This window comes from Lontra canadensis, unplaced genomic scaffold (assembly GCF_010015895.1).
Source record: "Lontra canadensis isolate GAN:19392208 unplaced genomic scaffold, GSC_riverotter_1.0 scaffold134, whole genome shotgun sequence".
NCBI classification, from domain to species: domain Eukaryota; kingdom Metazoa; phylum Chordata; class Mammalia; order Carnivora; family Mustelidae; genus Lontra; species Lontra canadensis.
The window spans coordinates 2,127,231-2,141,966 of record NW_022631128.1 but is presented as its reverse complement, the minus strand read 5'-3'; the positions used below and the strand labels follow the sequence as shown (position 1 = coordinate 2,141,966).

The following is a 14,736-nucleotide window of genomic DNA, read 5'->3' as shown; positions in this document are numbered from 1 at the left end:
CCCTGAACTACTTAGGGGTCTGTAGGGTCACTGGGCTGCATATAGATTGTTTTCCAAGGCTTGCATTCTCTAAACAGGGTCTGTTTCTGGGCTGTGAGATTGCTGTGCTTTCTGGAGTCTACGTCTAAGACGAGTCTCTTGAGTCGTTTGTGACACTCTGTTCTAGGGAAAGGTCTCTGGGATGTTTGGTGTCCTACTTTCCAGGCTGTCTCTGAGCAGTTTGGGGGTCTGTGTCCAAAGTGTGAGGATTCAGAATCATTTAGGAAGCTGTGCTCAGAGTGTGAGGTCTCAGTGTTTGGGCAATCTGTGTCCAGGGTGTCACATCTCCATTTTGGGGCTGTCTGCCCCCAGAATATGAGGTCTCCAAATGGTTTGGGAGTTCACGATTGGGGTATAAAGGCTCCACATAGCTTGGGTGGCAGTGTCCCAGGTTGTATCCTTGTATCTCTATCCCAGAAAGCTCATTCTCTAATGTAGCTGGGGCTCTGAATCCCACTGTATATATTTGACAGTCGAGGTCTTGGAGCTCTTGGGGAGTCTGTCCCATAGTTCCAGCGCAGCCTCTGAGGTCTGGGGGTCTGTGTCTGGGTGAGAGATCTCAGAGCTGCTTGGAACTGGGTCTCCCAGGGTGCATGGTCTCAGAGTTCTAGGGTCCATATCCGGGTATAATGAGGCCTATGAGCTGTTTGGAAGCCTGTGTCCTAGCTGCCCTGTGATCTCTCTGAGCCATTTAGGATTCTGTCACCTGTGTGGGAGGTCTTCAAAATAGGTATCTGTGTCACCACATATGAGGTCTCTCAAGCAAAGCAAAGGACACGGGCTCACACTCCAACTGAGAAGCAATGAAAACAAGTTTTTTGGAAAGGTCATCTCTGTTCTCTGCTTTCTGACCTGGCACAGAGAGGCACTCAAGGAGTATCTGTGGAAAAAGCTTCCCCAGTAGGCAGAGCCTTTTCTCTCTGCAGTAGGTAGGCTTTGGGTTCAAAGCCTCTAAGAGCAGAGCGGTTCCAGCTCGAATTGTTATTGTATTTCTCTATTTCTACTGTATTTATTTTTGTTTATGACAAGTGATAATGGTTTGTTCATTTAGACAGCAATAGATTTAGTTTCTTTTTTGAAAGAATTATTTATTTGAGAGAAAGACAGTGCACGCCAGCGAGCAGCAGCAGGGGGCGGAGGGAGAGAACCCCAAGCAGACTGTGCACAGAACACAGACCCCAACACAGGGCTCCATCTCAAGACCCCGAGATCACGACCTGAGTTGAAACCAAGAATCGGACCCTCAGCCATCTGTGCCACCCTGGTGCCCCGGATTCAGTTTGCTTTTTCTTGGTGCGTTTTAAAAGTTCAGTTTTAAAAAGCAAGCTTATTTTAGGTCCCATGATCTATGATGATGGCGCAGGCGGTTCCTTGTGGGAGCATTCCAGCAGATGGCTGCGGTCTGAGGAACACATTCCTGGGCACCCCAGCGCCCACCCTCTCATGCCTCCAAACCCCCCCCCAACAAGGTCTTCAATCCCCACACCTTGGTTTGTTCAGCCATTGATTTGTTTTATTGATGCCCACCCCGGGCCAGGTAGGGCCAAGGGATATACAAGAGGAGAATCAGATTCAGTCCATGCCTGAAGGTCAGTCTGGGGGGCAGGGAGCACGGACACACACAGACACACACACAGGTCTGGCATCTGGTGGCAGGGCACACAGTCTCACGTAGGGGCACTCTGAGCACAGGTAGTCAGGGAAGGCTTCCTAGAGAAGACCTCATGGGGGAAGCAAGGGGCAAGGCAGCCATCAGAGCCTTTGCCTTGTGTCTGTTCATGGGCAGGTCACTTTTGCGACCAGTGGACCCAAGGTGAGTGCAGAGGGCCTGGGGGCCGGGGACAGCCGGGGGCAGGGGATCCTGTCACCTTACCATACCCTCCCAGGTAAACCAGGCCCACCCCCCCTTCCCTTCTTGGTCTGTCCTTTGCCTTCTGCCACGTGCACCCTTTTCTGGGGTCCACCTCCAGAGTTTCCAAGGCTTCCCTGAGACAATCCACATGGGTCAGGTGCTCTGCCCAGTGCCCAGCACCTTGCCAACACCCCATCAACGCACATTTTTGTCCTAAGTGCTATCTACAGCCTAGCTAGGTCTCAGTTCAGTTCAGCTCTACGAAGTCCCAGCAGTCGTCAGGCCCCAGGTCGGGGCTCCCGGCCCCCAACACACCATTAAGAGCCCCAGGGTGCCTTTGTGTATGCACCCTCAAAGGCAGACTTCAGACCTGGCCCCCACTGTAAGGGCTGGCCGAGTCCGGACTGCCCTCTCACTGTCAGCGGGCCAAGCACCCACCCCTCTTCCAGTGACATAGGAGGGTCCACTTCTCAGCTGTGCAAGCCTGAAAGAGAGACCCTGTGGCTCTGAGGCCCACCACCAGCCGGCGCAGGCACAGGAGCAGAAACCAGCCCCAGCCCCAGCCCCAGCCCCGGAGATCCCCTTTCTCTCGCTTGCACAAAGTTTCTGTGGTGGGGGAAACAGGAAGGCTGAGAACCTAGGGCTCTGCTATCAGCCTGCCCTGGGGCTGCGTCCCCACACCCTTGGGGCAGTAGGGAGAGGGCCTGCAACAGACCCCTCATGCTCCAGGCAGAAGCAGGTACAAAAGCAAACATCCTTCCATTCTGGGGCCCAGCTGGGTTCACCCCTTGGACCTTGATAGGCCATGACTCTCAACCACAGAAGCTCCTGGTGTTAAAAAATGACTTCTGAGGGTGGGTGGGGGTTTGTAAGTGCAACCCACAGATGGGGCTGGGACGGGGAAAGGGGACTCCTGGAGTCGGTCAGTCCTCACCGCAACCCCACATCCCCCAAGCACGGGGCAGGTGGGGAGCGGGGGGCAGGCAGGGGCAGGCAGAAGGCCCTGGCAGTCATTCCTCGACAGGGGGGCAGGGGGGGGGGGGGGGGGGCGGGCAGCTTTATGCCCCACTGGCCGTCTGGCCTCAGACTTCAAAGGGCTAGAAGAGGTATTTGCGGCAGGATTCAGTCCCACACTTGCATTCAATACGGACCCGCTTCTTGGGGGAGCCGGGGAGCCCAGCCAGGCCAAAGTTGGAGTCCATGCGGGTGCTCTCCATGTCCACGGGGTCCACTGTGGAGTCACAGCCGGGGGGGGGGGACTTGTTAGAAAGCCAAGGTAAAGTGTCCCACTGCCCTTTTCACTGTGAGACCTAGGAATCTTGGGTGCTGGGAGCACATCTGGGATTTGGGTCAGGAGGGGGTTGTGGGGTTGGTGGTGTTTTGGAGATAGGACCAGAGCTCAGCACTGGAGAGCTGTACAGGTGCTGGTAGGACAGCCAGGGGGTGGGGGTTCTGGAGGGAGGCTGGGGGCTGTCAGGGTAAGGGCCACATCAGACAGAAGTCAGGAATGGTCACCTACACATCCAGAGAGGCACCTGAAAGATCCCCCCCTCTGCTTTGAGCATCTCAGGTGGCTAGTTTGTTAAGAAGGGGACTGGCTGGAGGCCTTAAGAGTGTCTGGATGCTTGGACTGAGCCAGGCCAAGGGGGGAGGAGTGGGGAGGATTGGGGAGACTGGGGAAATCCAGATGAGTCAGGAGGAGTGTCGTAACTATTAAGCCCTACATCCCAGGGGTCTGGGGAGAAGTCTGTATGAGTATCTCAGGGTTGGGATCCAGGGTTGGAAATGAGGGGGCCCCCAAGAGGTAGGTAGAGGTCCAAGAGTCCAGATGGACACTAGGAGTCAGGAAGGGCATTTTAAAGCTCCTCAGAAAGGGGTCCTCATGTCCCATGTCACTGTGTGCCCCTGTCCCCCGTCCCTTGCCACCCCCACCTTGCATGTTGTAATCAAAGGTGAGCTCCTCCCCTGCCCGGATGGTTCTTGTGGCGAAGAAAGCGATGCGGGGCAGTCGCTCATCAAGGTTGTCTATGAAGACGTTGTACACCTGGAGGTTGGGGTCACACTAGGCGAAAAAGAACAGCGGGAGGGTGAGGAGGGGCCCCAGCCTGCTCCTCCCGACCCCCGCCCACCTGCGGGGTACCCACACTGTGGTTGACAAAGTGGGAGATGTTGCCATAATAGGCAGCATCCACGGTGTACACGTCCTCCACGTAGTCCAGGTCGAAGAGGTAGGTGGCGCCCTGGCGGTCGTAGATCTGGCCCCGCCGCTCCGCCTCCTCTGAGGTAATGATCTGGGGAAAGGGCCGCAGGTGAGGGGAGAGGGGCCAGGAAGGCTCAGGAAAAGCAGCAGAGCTCCTGACCGCCCCCCCCCCCAGCCCCTCCCAGAGCCCAGGCCGGTTAACAAGGGAGCAGGGCCAAGGCCGGCTCAGCTGGGGGCAGGTCCGGGCACGTGGGGGGGGCTGCGACTGCAGGGGTCTGTGGGCGCCCAGAGGAGGCCGCTGGGCCTCGGCTGCCCGCTGCCGCCCCTCCTCAGGCCTCCGGATGGCCTGGGGTCCCTCAGTGGTGCCGGAGACTGGCCACAGGGTCCGGCAGTGAGAGAAAAACCCACAGGGAGACTCCGTGAGGAGTTCAGGGGAGGGAGGCGGCAGCACGAGAGAAGGTGCCCGCGCTGGGCTGCGGCGCCACAAGGCGGCAAGGACACCAGGAGGAGAAAGCGGCCTGGACACGGAATGAATGGGGGAGAGACTCAGATGTGTGAGCTGAAGGCAAAAACTTAGAATCTTAATATCAAAAGACCCCAGTCCAGAGAGATCAAGACCCTCGTTGAGATTCTGAGATGGCAAGAACGCAGCTAAGGCCCGAATCTCAGATGAAAGAGAGGAGGCAAGCACGCGGGTGAGTGCTCTCCCTCCGCCCCGATGCGATGCCGCGCTGCCAGCAACTGGGATCTCTGGGATCTCGGAGGGCAGCAGGCACTTCCCCCTCCCCAGCTGGGTGTTCGGCTGTCTGCCCCTCAGGTCCCCCCTACCCCCGGGCCGACCACCACAGCCTTCTGGTAATGCCCCAGCAGAGCCAACCATGCCTCCTGTGGGGGAGGATCCCATGGGACCCAAGACTGCCCCTTCCTCAGCCTCAGGTGCCTGCAGACCAGGGAAGACCACCTCCTCCACTCCCGGGGTTCCTGCTACCTCTGCCCACCCCTCAGAGACCAGTGCCCACAAGCAGAAGCACCGAAGTACCTTTCTTTTCACTCTGCTGCCTGGCCCAGTGACCTATCCTCTGTCCCGTGGTGGGCCTACAGGCAATGCAAACCCACCTCTCATCAGACACCCACTGGCCACCACCACCTCTGCCACAGGATGCAAACCCAGAGTGGCCCCGGCTTCCTTCCTCGCTTACCCGCACGCCCGCCACAACCACTCTCCGCTCCCTCCAGGCAGGACAGCCGTGCTGGAGCCCTCGCGGTCTCCTCCCTGCCTCTTGCCCCAGCACCTCCAGCCTCTGCTCCCGGCCAGACCTTCACGAGCACCTTGAGGAGACCTGGGCCCCACAGCTCGCTACTCCACACTCTGAGGAACCTGGCTCGCCCACAGTCCAAATCTGGGCTCGTTCGTTCACTGGTTTCTTTAGTGGGTTTTTAGGAGGCCTACCCTGTACCCAGTCCCAGCACTCAGGGGCCCGCGTCTGCAGGGAGAGACACGGGAGACCAGGCTGGGTGCCCACCGCAGTCCCAGTTGGGTCAGGGGAGACAACAGGAACCAGGTCTGGTCCCGGCCCTCTTGGGGCAGGGGGTGGTCGCAGTCTGGTGAAAGAGAGACGGACTCAGACACCCGCAGTGCAAGGTGCTGGCCAGAAAACCCAGGGCTTCGGGTTCCCAGGGCAGCAAAACACCAATACAGCATGTAAAGCAAGCTACAGGTCACAGAAGGGCTTGGACACAAGGTTGAAGAGTGGGGACTCTCTCCTGAGGAACGCCAACAGGAGCCCCAGAAGCGTTCTGAGGGCTACATCAAGGTCCGTGTTCCTCTGCCTTCCGAGGACACACACTCCTTGCGAGTTGGCACGACAGGTGTCACTTCTCTGCGGCCTCCTGATGCCCGGGCGCTGGAAGCCGCCTGTCTGCAGCCCCCTGCAGGCCTGGGACCGAAGGGCGGCCTCCGAGGGCTCTCGAGCGTGCTGGGTGGTGTCTGAGCCAGCTTTGCCCTTTCCACGTCCTCCCCGGTCTGCATCTTCCCGCCTATTCTGCCTCTACCTGCTTCCTGAGTCTCCCCGAGAGTGAGTCACGCGGTGAGCCCTCCAGGGCACAAACGGCTCCTTCTCCAGCCGCCTTCCCAGTCCCACTCCGTAAGGGCGGGCCTACCCAGAAAATTCGGAAACAGAGCAGGCCCCGTCCCCATTCTCTAGCAGCTGTCCAGAACGACTGGGGAAGACAGGCTAGAAGCTGACAGGCTAGAAGCTGGCAGCCTAGAAAGGGTGCTGACTGTGAACAGGACCCAGAAGACTCAGAGTCCAGCCGCTGCCCTGCCCCCATCTGGAGAGGACATCCTGAATGTTCTCTCCTGCCTGCTTCCTCAGCCAAAAAACCAAAAACCCTTCCACCGGGTCTGGCAGCGCACCAGTTTTAGACACTTGGGCCTTTTTTTTTTTTACCCACTTTGTTAGCTTGGTGACTCTGAGCACGTTCCTCTCCCTCTGGGCCTCGGCTCTCATCTGCAGAATTGGGGGGCGCGGGGCGGGGGGGCGGGTGATCGTGGTAGCAGCAACCTGACAGGAGCTGTGATAAAGCTCCAGCGCGATCAGGGATGTGAACGACTTTTCTGTTCTGGACGCTGAGCACGGTCAGAAATGGTCCCGAGTGCCAATCTTACCCAGTCGAACACACTCCTTTATTTTTATGTGCCCTTTCCCAAGAAAGGAAACACTGCTAATTAAACGATGACATACTGTCATTTAATTGAGATGCACCTTCCTTTTGGTGTTGGTAAAATATGAAGCAAATGCAGGTCTTAGAATGGATAAGCTAGGCTGCTGTTCTCTGCTGGGCGAGGGTGGATGTTCTGATGGAACGTGGAAGGGTGCAGAGGAGAGGGCAGGCAGCTCGCGTGGAGGGACCGTTGGTGCGGAGAGGGGAGGGCGGGTGTTGGGTCCACACTGTAGAAGGACAGCTTGGCGACCAGATATGGGGTGCGTGCCCTCTATTATGTGACACCCGTAGGGTCTGGGACAGCACCATGTAACTGAGGAAATGAATACTCCTATAATGAGATCTAGGACTGTTCACCCCAAGTGGGAGAACTAGGTTACATATCGGCCCAGATCAGGTCTGGCTGGGTGTTCTAGCCATATGGGTTACCAAAGACTGGGTTTTCTGAGCATTTTGGATTTTCTGAATTTCAGACTGTAATGGCTAATATTTATCAAAGACTTGCTGTTCAAGTGCTTCTTCCAAGTGCTTCGCACATCACGACTCACTTAATTCTTATTAACAAGTGAATGATGTGGGTGCTGTTACCATTCCCATTCTACGGACTGGGAAACTGAGGCTCAAAGAGGGTGAGTGACTGCTGCTGAGAGGTGGAGCTCGGCTCCAGCCTCCAACCTCGGCTGTGCTGCCCCCCCCCCCCCGGGACGCACGAAGAGGAGTTTGGCTTCGGCAGCATCTAGGGACCTATGGTGGGTGCGATCAGGAGGCCCCACAGGTCTGAGAGCATCAGGAGGGGGCCTGGAAATCACAGATTGTGGCAGGAGGGAGCCCAAGAAATAGCTTAAGGACAGTGTATGTGGAGCGGGAAGAGGGGGCACAGGGATGAGAAGCCCTGACCACCCCAAGTTTACAGCATGGAGGAGTGTAGACGCTAAGGAAGAACAGCACCCTGACCAGGGGACCCTGGGGGTACTTAGGGGCTGTGCACTCTCCCTCCTCTTCACCCGTAAGGATCCTCTGTGTTATAAAGAGCTTTTCCTCGAGATTGTCAGTACAGTGAGGCTGGAGACACTCCCTTTTCTGGACTTCGTCTAGAACCAGCGGGCTCCTGTGGGGGCTGGTCACCTCCTGCAGGTTGTCAGGGGCTCTGGAGTGTGCACATGTCCCCCTTCAGACTGGTGACACCCCTCCAGGCTGTTAACATCTCCTGCACTGTTAGCATCCCTCGGAGGTGTGGGTACCTCCACCAGAGGGTCAGAACACTGAGGGCATGGGTACTTTCTCCAGGCTGTCAGAGTTCTCTTAGGTGTAGACCCCATCTCCTTCAGACTGTCCCAGTCCCTCCGGGGTGAGGACACTTCCTTTTCCTGTCAGGATAGTATGGGTGTAGACACTGCCTAAGCTGGACTGCCAGGGTCCTGTGGAGTGTGGAGAGCTTGCTCTCTCCTTCAGGTCACTCTGGGACAGAGACCCCTCTTCCCACAAATTGTCAGGATCCCCGTCCCAGACTGTCAGGATCCCTCTGGGGTATGGCAACCTTCTCCTTCCTCCAGACTGGCAGGTCCTTCTATGTGTGGACGTTTCTTTCTCCAGACTGTCGGGATTATCTGAGTGTGGACTTCTTGTCTATAGACTCTCAGGGTCCTCTGAAGTGTGGACTGCTCTGCCTCTAGATCATCTCTGCCCCGTGGGGCTATGACCGCACCTACTTCATGGGTCATTATTGGGAGTCTCTCCTCTCCATCAGTGTCATTACTACGGTGTGCACACCTTCAGGTGTGTGTCCCTTAGGCCCATTTCTGTCACTTCCCAACTATACCACAGCCCTAAGAGACATCTAGAAAGATGAAGATATCTGGGGTTGTCACCATGACAACACTCTCATGGATTTACATGGTCAAGGTCCAGGGATGTCAATTGTTCCCCCAGTGCATGAGATGGTCCGACATAAAAAGAACTGCTCCACTCCAAATGCACACCGCATCCCACCTTAGAACATGACATTTGCTGTTGCAGACACTTGCTGGTTATTCATACACACACTCCTTTTGTTTTCCACCTAGGTACACGGCTGAGTCACACTTCCCAGCCTCCCTTGCACCAAGGTAAGGCCAAGGACTCGGTTCCAGCCAGGGAGTGTGGGCAGCAGTGATGGGCGCTGTATCCAGGCCTGGCCCATGAGCGACCTCCCCTTCCACCCTCTCAGCCCGCTTGCCAGCGATGCGGAGTGAGGATCAGGGGCGGCTCTAAGGCACAACAAAGGCACAAGAGGGAAGGAGCCCAGGCGGCCATGCCGCTGTACAGAAGGGTACTACCCGAACACCCGGGGTGGACTGACGGGAGCAGAGAGACATCGAATGTGCGAGGCCACTGGGCTCTGGGGCTTGTACGTACGGCGGCCAGCCTGCCTAATCCAGCTGCCCCTTGAACAACACAGGTTTGAACGACATGGGCCCACCTACAGGCAGATTTTCTTTTCCATAAATACAGTAGGGGACTCTAAGTGTTCTTTTCTCTTCCTTATGATTGTCTTAACATTTTCTTTTCTCTAGCTGACTTCACTGTAAGGAACATTATATCATACATGTAACATGTAAAATATGTATCAGTCCACCATTTAAGTTATCAGTAAGGTCAACAGGCTGCTAGTAGTTAAGTTTCTGGGGAGCCAAAAGGTACACGCAGATTTGACTACTCGGGTTTTGCGCCCCTGACCCTCCCCGCACACCCCCCTCCCCTGGTGCCCTGTTGTTCCAGGGTCAACCGTATACCCAGGCTTTCCCTAGTGTCCTGCAAATGTGGAGGAAGTGGCAGCCCACGTTAAGGCTTGTCTGCGTCCTACTCCAGGGTGCTCGTGTTCCCATTAGTAAAAGGCACTCCTCCTGGTCAGACGCTGCGTGGCGGTAAGCTGAACCCTTGCGAAATGAGAAGTAGTGCCTTTCCAGGTGACGCAACCCTATGCTGAGCACATGGCCTGTTAAAAGGAACGGCCCGATTTCAGTTCCCGCTTTCCTGTTTGCCAGGTACCCAGTCGAGGTCAACCCAGTCGAGAAGTATTTCGCTGTGCTTTCAACTACCAGCTTGAAATGCGCGCCCCTGTCAGGATGTCCCTGTCACACTCAGGGTTAGCCGCCCCCCACCTTTCCCGGGACAGGAAAAGCAGGGACGCTGCAGGCATGCAGTGAGGCGAGCCGAGCGCACACGATGGGAACATACGGCGGGAAGAGCTCCTGCGCGCGCGTGCGCGCGCACGCACGCATACACACACATTGGGCCCCAGCTCCCTACCTCTCCCACGTACTCCATGACGAAGCTGTTCTTGCGGATCTTCTCCAGCGTGCGGACACCCCAGCCACGCCCATCATCCGTGCGGAAGATGCAGAGGTCATAGCGGATGCCCTTCTGTACCACGCGGTTGGGGCAGTCATAGCCGCAGCGGCAGCGAGAGTTGCACTCGTAGATGGGCAGCCCGGCACGCAGCCGCACTTGACCCTGGTCGTTGTAGGCAAACTTGTGCAGGGACGCCCCAGGGCAGCAGCCTCCGGCGGGGGCCCACAGACAGTCCTGGCACTCACAGCCCACCGCCACCTGGTTGAGGGTGATGCCCTCTCCCACACGGTACTCGTTGATGTATACGAAAGCCCGCGGGGGGCCATCCAGGTCCACCTCGTTCTCCACGGTGATGCGTCCCAGGTGGCTGCGCTTGGCATTGAGCTCCTGCTCCCAGCGCCGGAGCGCCCGCCTCTGCTTGGCCTTCTGTACCAGGTAGTTGGCCAAGCTTGGGTCCAGGTGCCTGGGGGGTTTCGACCGGTGGTGCCGCCGGAGCAGCTCCCTCTCTAAGTCCTTGTGGAACTGCTTGAGAATGCGCACACACTTGAGATTCTGCCGTGGCTCCCAGGTGCTCTCTGAGTCTGGGTATCCGCGCCATTTTACCAGGTAATACTCTTGTTCCTGTTGGGGGGGACCAGGGAATGGGGGCACCGTAAGTGGCGATACCCTTGGCCCAGCCCTTGTGGGACCTCCATCCCAGAGCCAGTAGGTAAGACCCAGATCACTCTCCGCACCTCTTCTGGAATAAGTCTATGCTGTGGTTACAAAGCCTGGGCCCTAGCCTGAGGATCCCTAGGTTCAAATCACCTGCTCTCCCTTACTACTGTCTAAATTCCAAGTTTTAATTTAATCAGCTCCCTCCTCCTAGCTGTTTCAGGCCCCAACTCTTGGAAGTCACAACCTTCACTTCTTTTCCGCAGTCCCCACATCCACCCTCAGCAAATCCTGTCAGCCTCATCTTCAAACTACATCCAGAGTCTAACCACTTCAAACCATCGTCACTGCCACCCCTTTCATCGCTCGCCTGGATTCCAGTAGGAGGCCTCCTCACGTCCTCACCGGTACCCCCAGTTCCACCCTTGCCCCCTACAGTCTGCTCTCCACTCAGCAGGCAGAGGGATATTTTCTTGCAGAGAGCAGCTAGACGATACAATTTAACCACACAGATTCCACAGGCAGACACACTGGGTACAGATTCCGAATCTGTGGCTCCTTGGCTGTGTGGCTTTAGCCAAGTTAATTAACTCTGCGGACCCTCATCTGTAAGTAAGGCGGGGGAAGCTGGCATCATCCTAGCTTTCAGTATGTAGCAGGTAATGTTCTAAGGAACTTCTGTGTCTTATTAACTAACCCTCACAACTCTGTGTGAGCTAGATAATACTAGTCCTCTCCATTTTACAGATGAGGAAAATGAACCACAGAGAACGTGCGTAAGTATCCCAGGGCTACAGGGCCAAAATCTGAACCCCACCATACTGGCTCCAGTCTGTTCTCTTTATCCTGCTGTCGCCTGCTCTGGCAATGGTAACAGTTCCCATTTCAGAGTATGGCCAGGGGGGATTGAAGGAGGTTCTGTGAGTTAGTGCCCAGCACACTAGATGTGCTCAATAGTTGCTAGCTGTCACTGGCTCCCTTCCAGGGCTCAGTACCTCAAACCCTGCAGCTGGTGTGTATTCCTGTGGAGGTGGAAAGAGAGACTTATTAGGGGATTCATTCGGGCCCCTGCCCGCCCCTGAGAAAGCCACTTAGTTTCCTCACCTGCAAAATGAGGATAAGAAGAAGTCCTACTAAACCTAATTTTTTAAGACCAGAGGAGAAAATTCCCTTTGGAAACAGATGCAGGCAGTGGGGGTGGGGGCAAGGGGACAGTAAGCCAGCTTCTTTGAGACACCCCTGCCCTGGCCACGGTCACCCAGACTCACGCGGATCTTCTTGTAATCACACAGGTACTCGACTTCAAAGTCATAGAGATTCCTCTTGGAGATGCCAAGGGCTGGGCAGGAGAGCTTGGCCAGGCGGCACAGGTCCTGTAGCTGATTCCAAGAAGACTTGCAACACACACTGCAGCCTACAACAAGGAGGCCAGAAAGAACTTACTGGGCATCCTGGTGAAGTCACAGGTCAAAGGAGACCCTACATCCTCTCTGGGACTTCCAAAGGACTGCCTCAGAGTCAGTGAGATTTAATCCACAGGCCTTCCCAATGCTGATTCCCTTCTACAACAGAAACAGGCCACTTCTTCCACCCCAGTGCTCATTCCAAGGCTACTGCTGGAGCAGTAGACCTCGAAGTGGAATCTGCTGCTTGGATTGTCCTAAAGGGATCTATTCCCAGAGTTTCCAACTCCCTCCATACTCTTCCTAAAACTGCCAGCAAACCTGCCAGGTGTTCAGGACCTAATCATCCCTCTCCCCACTTTGCAAAATAAAAAGAACAACCCCCCATCTCAGTAGGGTGCATTGCGGGGGGGGGGGGGGGAACGGGACGGTTGGGGGTGGGATTACAACCTGTAGGCACCAAACAAAGGCTTAACTGGAAAGACTGGTCTGGAAACCCTTATCTGAAATTCCTGGGGTAGTTGCCTTTAGGAATTCAGATTTTTGGGGGGCAGACTTTTACAAGTGTAGTTCTAGGTATGCCCCCCACACTACCTACCACCCCCAGTGTGGTCAGGGGTTTCAAGCCATAATCAGACACATTAGTAATTCTGCAGCAAACATCTGAATTTTTACATTGAATAGGAGAAATAAAGAGGCAAGATAGTCCCACTTTATAATCTAGTTTTGCCACTGAATGGTGCCAAACTGAACTTCTCAGAGCTTTTTAGATTTCAGAATTAGGAGTAAGATACTGTGGAATGGTATTAGATTGCTGGAAGCGTCCTTGAATGATCAGCCTAGGTCCTTTAAACCTGCAAGGTGTTTTGGGTTTTTTTTTTTAACCCGCATTTTGGCTTTCTGTCTCATCTACATTTCTGTGAGGGGTAAAGCCCAAAGGAGTAGTACGCTCTCTATTCAGGAACCGGCAAATAGTATAGGTTACTGACGATTCTTTTAAGTATGCCTGGAACCTTTCTTGGGCTATCAGAAATTTTCAAGATGCGGATTTTTTTAAAAAAGACTTCTGATTCCAGGCACAATGTGCTTTAGAAGCCATTTTATCAAATCATTCCACAGAACACTTACTCCAAATGCAGTCAGTCCTCATCCTATTTTTAATATTTTCTACTTCCCATTACAAAAATCAAACATTTGAACTCATAACGAAATACTCTAGACCTCAACCTGAAAACGTCCAAGAGCTTTGCAAAATTATGCCGTGTGCTAACCCCCCCGCCTCCACTTAGGCAGGCCTAGTGGAGACTCGGCCTGTGCCCACGCTTTCCTCTCTTTCCCTGTACTGCCTCTCCCTTTCAAACCCCTTAACTTGCATTTGAAACTAAACCACTAAAGTGGTCCCAGCTAACCTCTCCAGCTGCTGGCTCCCCACTGACCACAGGTGAATTCCTAGCCTTCAGAGACCCCCCTCGTACTGTGGAGCCCATCCTCCCCGCAGCTTTTCTCACCCAGAAGAGCCCACCCTCCCCAACATACTGGAAAAGTCACCCCTCTTCCCTTGCACACGAGAGAGTCCAGCTCTCCTATTAGAGAAACCCCTTTCCCTTCTTCCCGGGCGAGTCTTTTCTACAGGAAACCCTTTCCCCATCACGCGGAAAGGAGGTACCCTCACCCTGAAGATTCCTCTGTCCCCCCACTCTGAAAACGAGGTCCGTCCCCTTCCCTTCCCTCCCCTTCCGGCGTCTCGCGTGGACACCAACCGGGTAACGGTCACCGGCGGCCGATTTTCCCGCGCGCGGGCGCGGCCTCCCCGACAAGACCCCGCGCGTGCGCGCGCCGACTGGTCGCGATCAGGGGCGCGCGCCCCCCTCCCGCGTCCCCACTTAGCCCCGCGCCCGCCGCGTTCCGAGGCACGCGCCCCCTCCCCTCAGCCCCGCCCAGCCCCGCGCGCCAGGCCTGGGCTCCCTGAGCCCCATCCTTTCCGCGCCAGGCTTCCGGCTCCCGGCTCCGTGGCCTCAGACGCCGGGGCCCCGAGCCCGCGACGCCACCCCTCCAGCCCACCCGGCCCGGCCAGGAGGCCCGCGCCGCTGCCGCCACTGCTTCACCTTTTAAATTTTCCGCCATCTTTCCCCACGGCTAACGACATTCGGGCCTAACCGGCCTCGCGAGAAGAGAGCTCGCGCGGGCGTGGCCGAGAACGCGCAGCCTATTGGCCGCGCGGCGCCGCGAGCAGCGCCCGCGCGGACCAACCGGCGAGCCGTGACCGGACCCCTCCCCGCCACCCAGCTCGGTCCCGCAGGCGGGTGCTAGCCAGCGCTTTCCCAGAGTGCGTCTGGGCGGCAGCGGCGGCGGCGGCGACAACTAAGGTTGCCGGAGGCCCTGCCCGCACGCCGGTCTGTCTGTCACGCTGTCAGCCAATCACGTTCTTAGCCAGCCGCACGGGGGATTCTCCGTCCTGTCAGACCCCCAATTACCACCGTCAGTCAGTCGTCACTGCATTTTAACCCCAAGCAGGCCGTGACTCCCAAGATGGA

General features: G+C 56.2%; 1 protein-coding gene and 1 long non-coding RNA gene across 2 annotated transcripts; one reads left to right on the top strand and one right to left on the bottom strand.

Moving 5' to 3' along the window:
• Positions 1-2,920: 2,920 nt before the first annotated feature.
• SUV39H1 (suppressor of variegation 3-9 homolog 1) lies at positions 2,921-14,513 on the bottom strand. The gene is made up of 6 exons (XM_032843027.1): positions 14,308-14,513; positions 12,068-12,213; positions 10,104-10,766; positions 4,036-4,182; positions 3,824-3,953; positions 2,921-3,122 (listed from the first exon to the last, which is right to left on the bottom strand). The coding sequence occupies exons 1-6, from the start codon at positions 14,324-14,326 to the stop codon at positions 2,989-2,991; spliced, it is 1,239 nt and encodes a 412-aa protein (XP_032698918.1). The 5' UTR covers positions 14,327-14,513; the 3' UTR covers positions 2,921-2,988.
• LOC116858306 lies at positions 7,569-12,250 on the top strand. The gene is made up of 3 exons (XR_004380886.1): positions 7,569-8,920; positions 11,066-11,179; positions 12,092-12,250. It is a non-coding gene; the product is annotated as an uncharacterized LOC116858306 (long non-coding RNA).
• Positions 14,514-14,736: the final 223 nt, after the last annotated feature.

Bases quoted from the DNA above. Each gene is read 5' to 3' on its own strand.
- SUV39H1 (XM_032843027.1), bottom strand. The intron at 4,183-10,103 runs GTAGGGAGCTGG...CCCTTTCCCCAG, and splicing joins TCATGGAGTACGTGGGAGAG to ATCATTACCTCAGAGGAGGC. The intron at 3,954-4,035 runs GTGGGTACCCCG...TTTTTCGCCTAG, and splicing joins CCCACTTTGTCAACCACAGT to TGTGACCCCAACCTCCAGGT.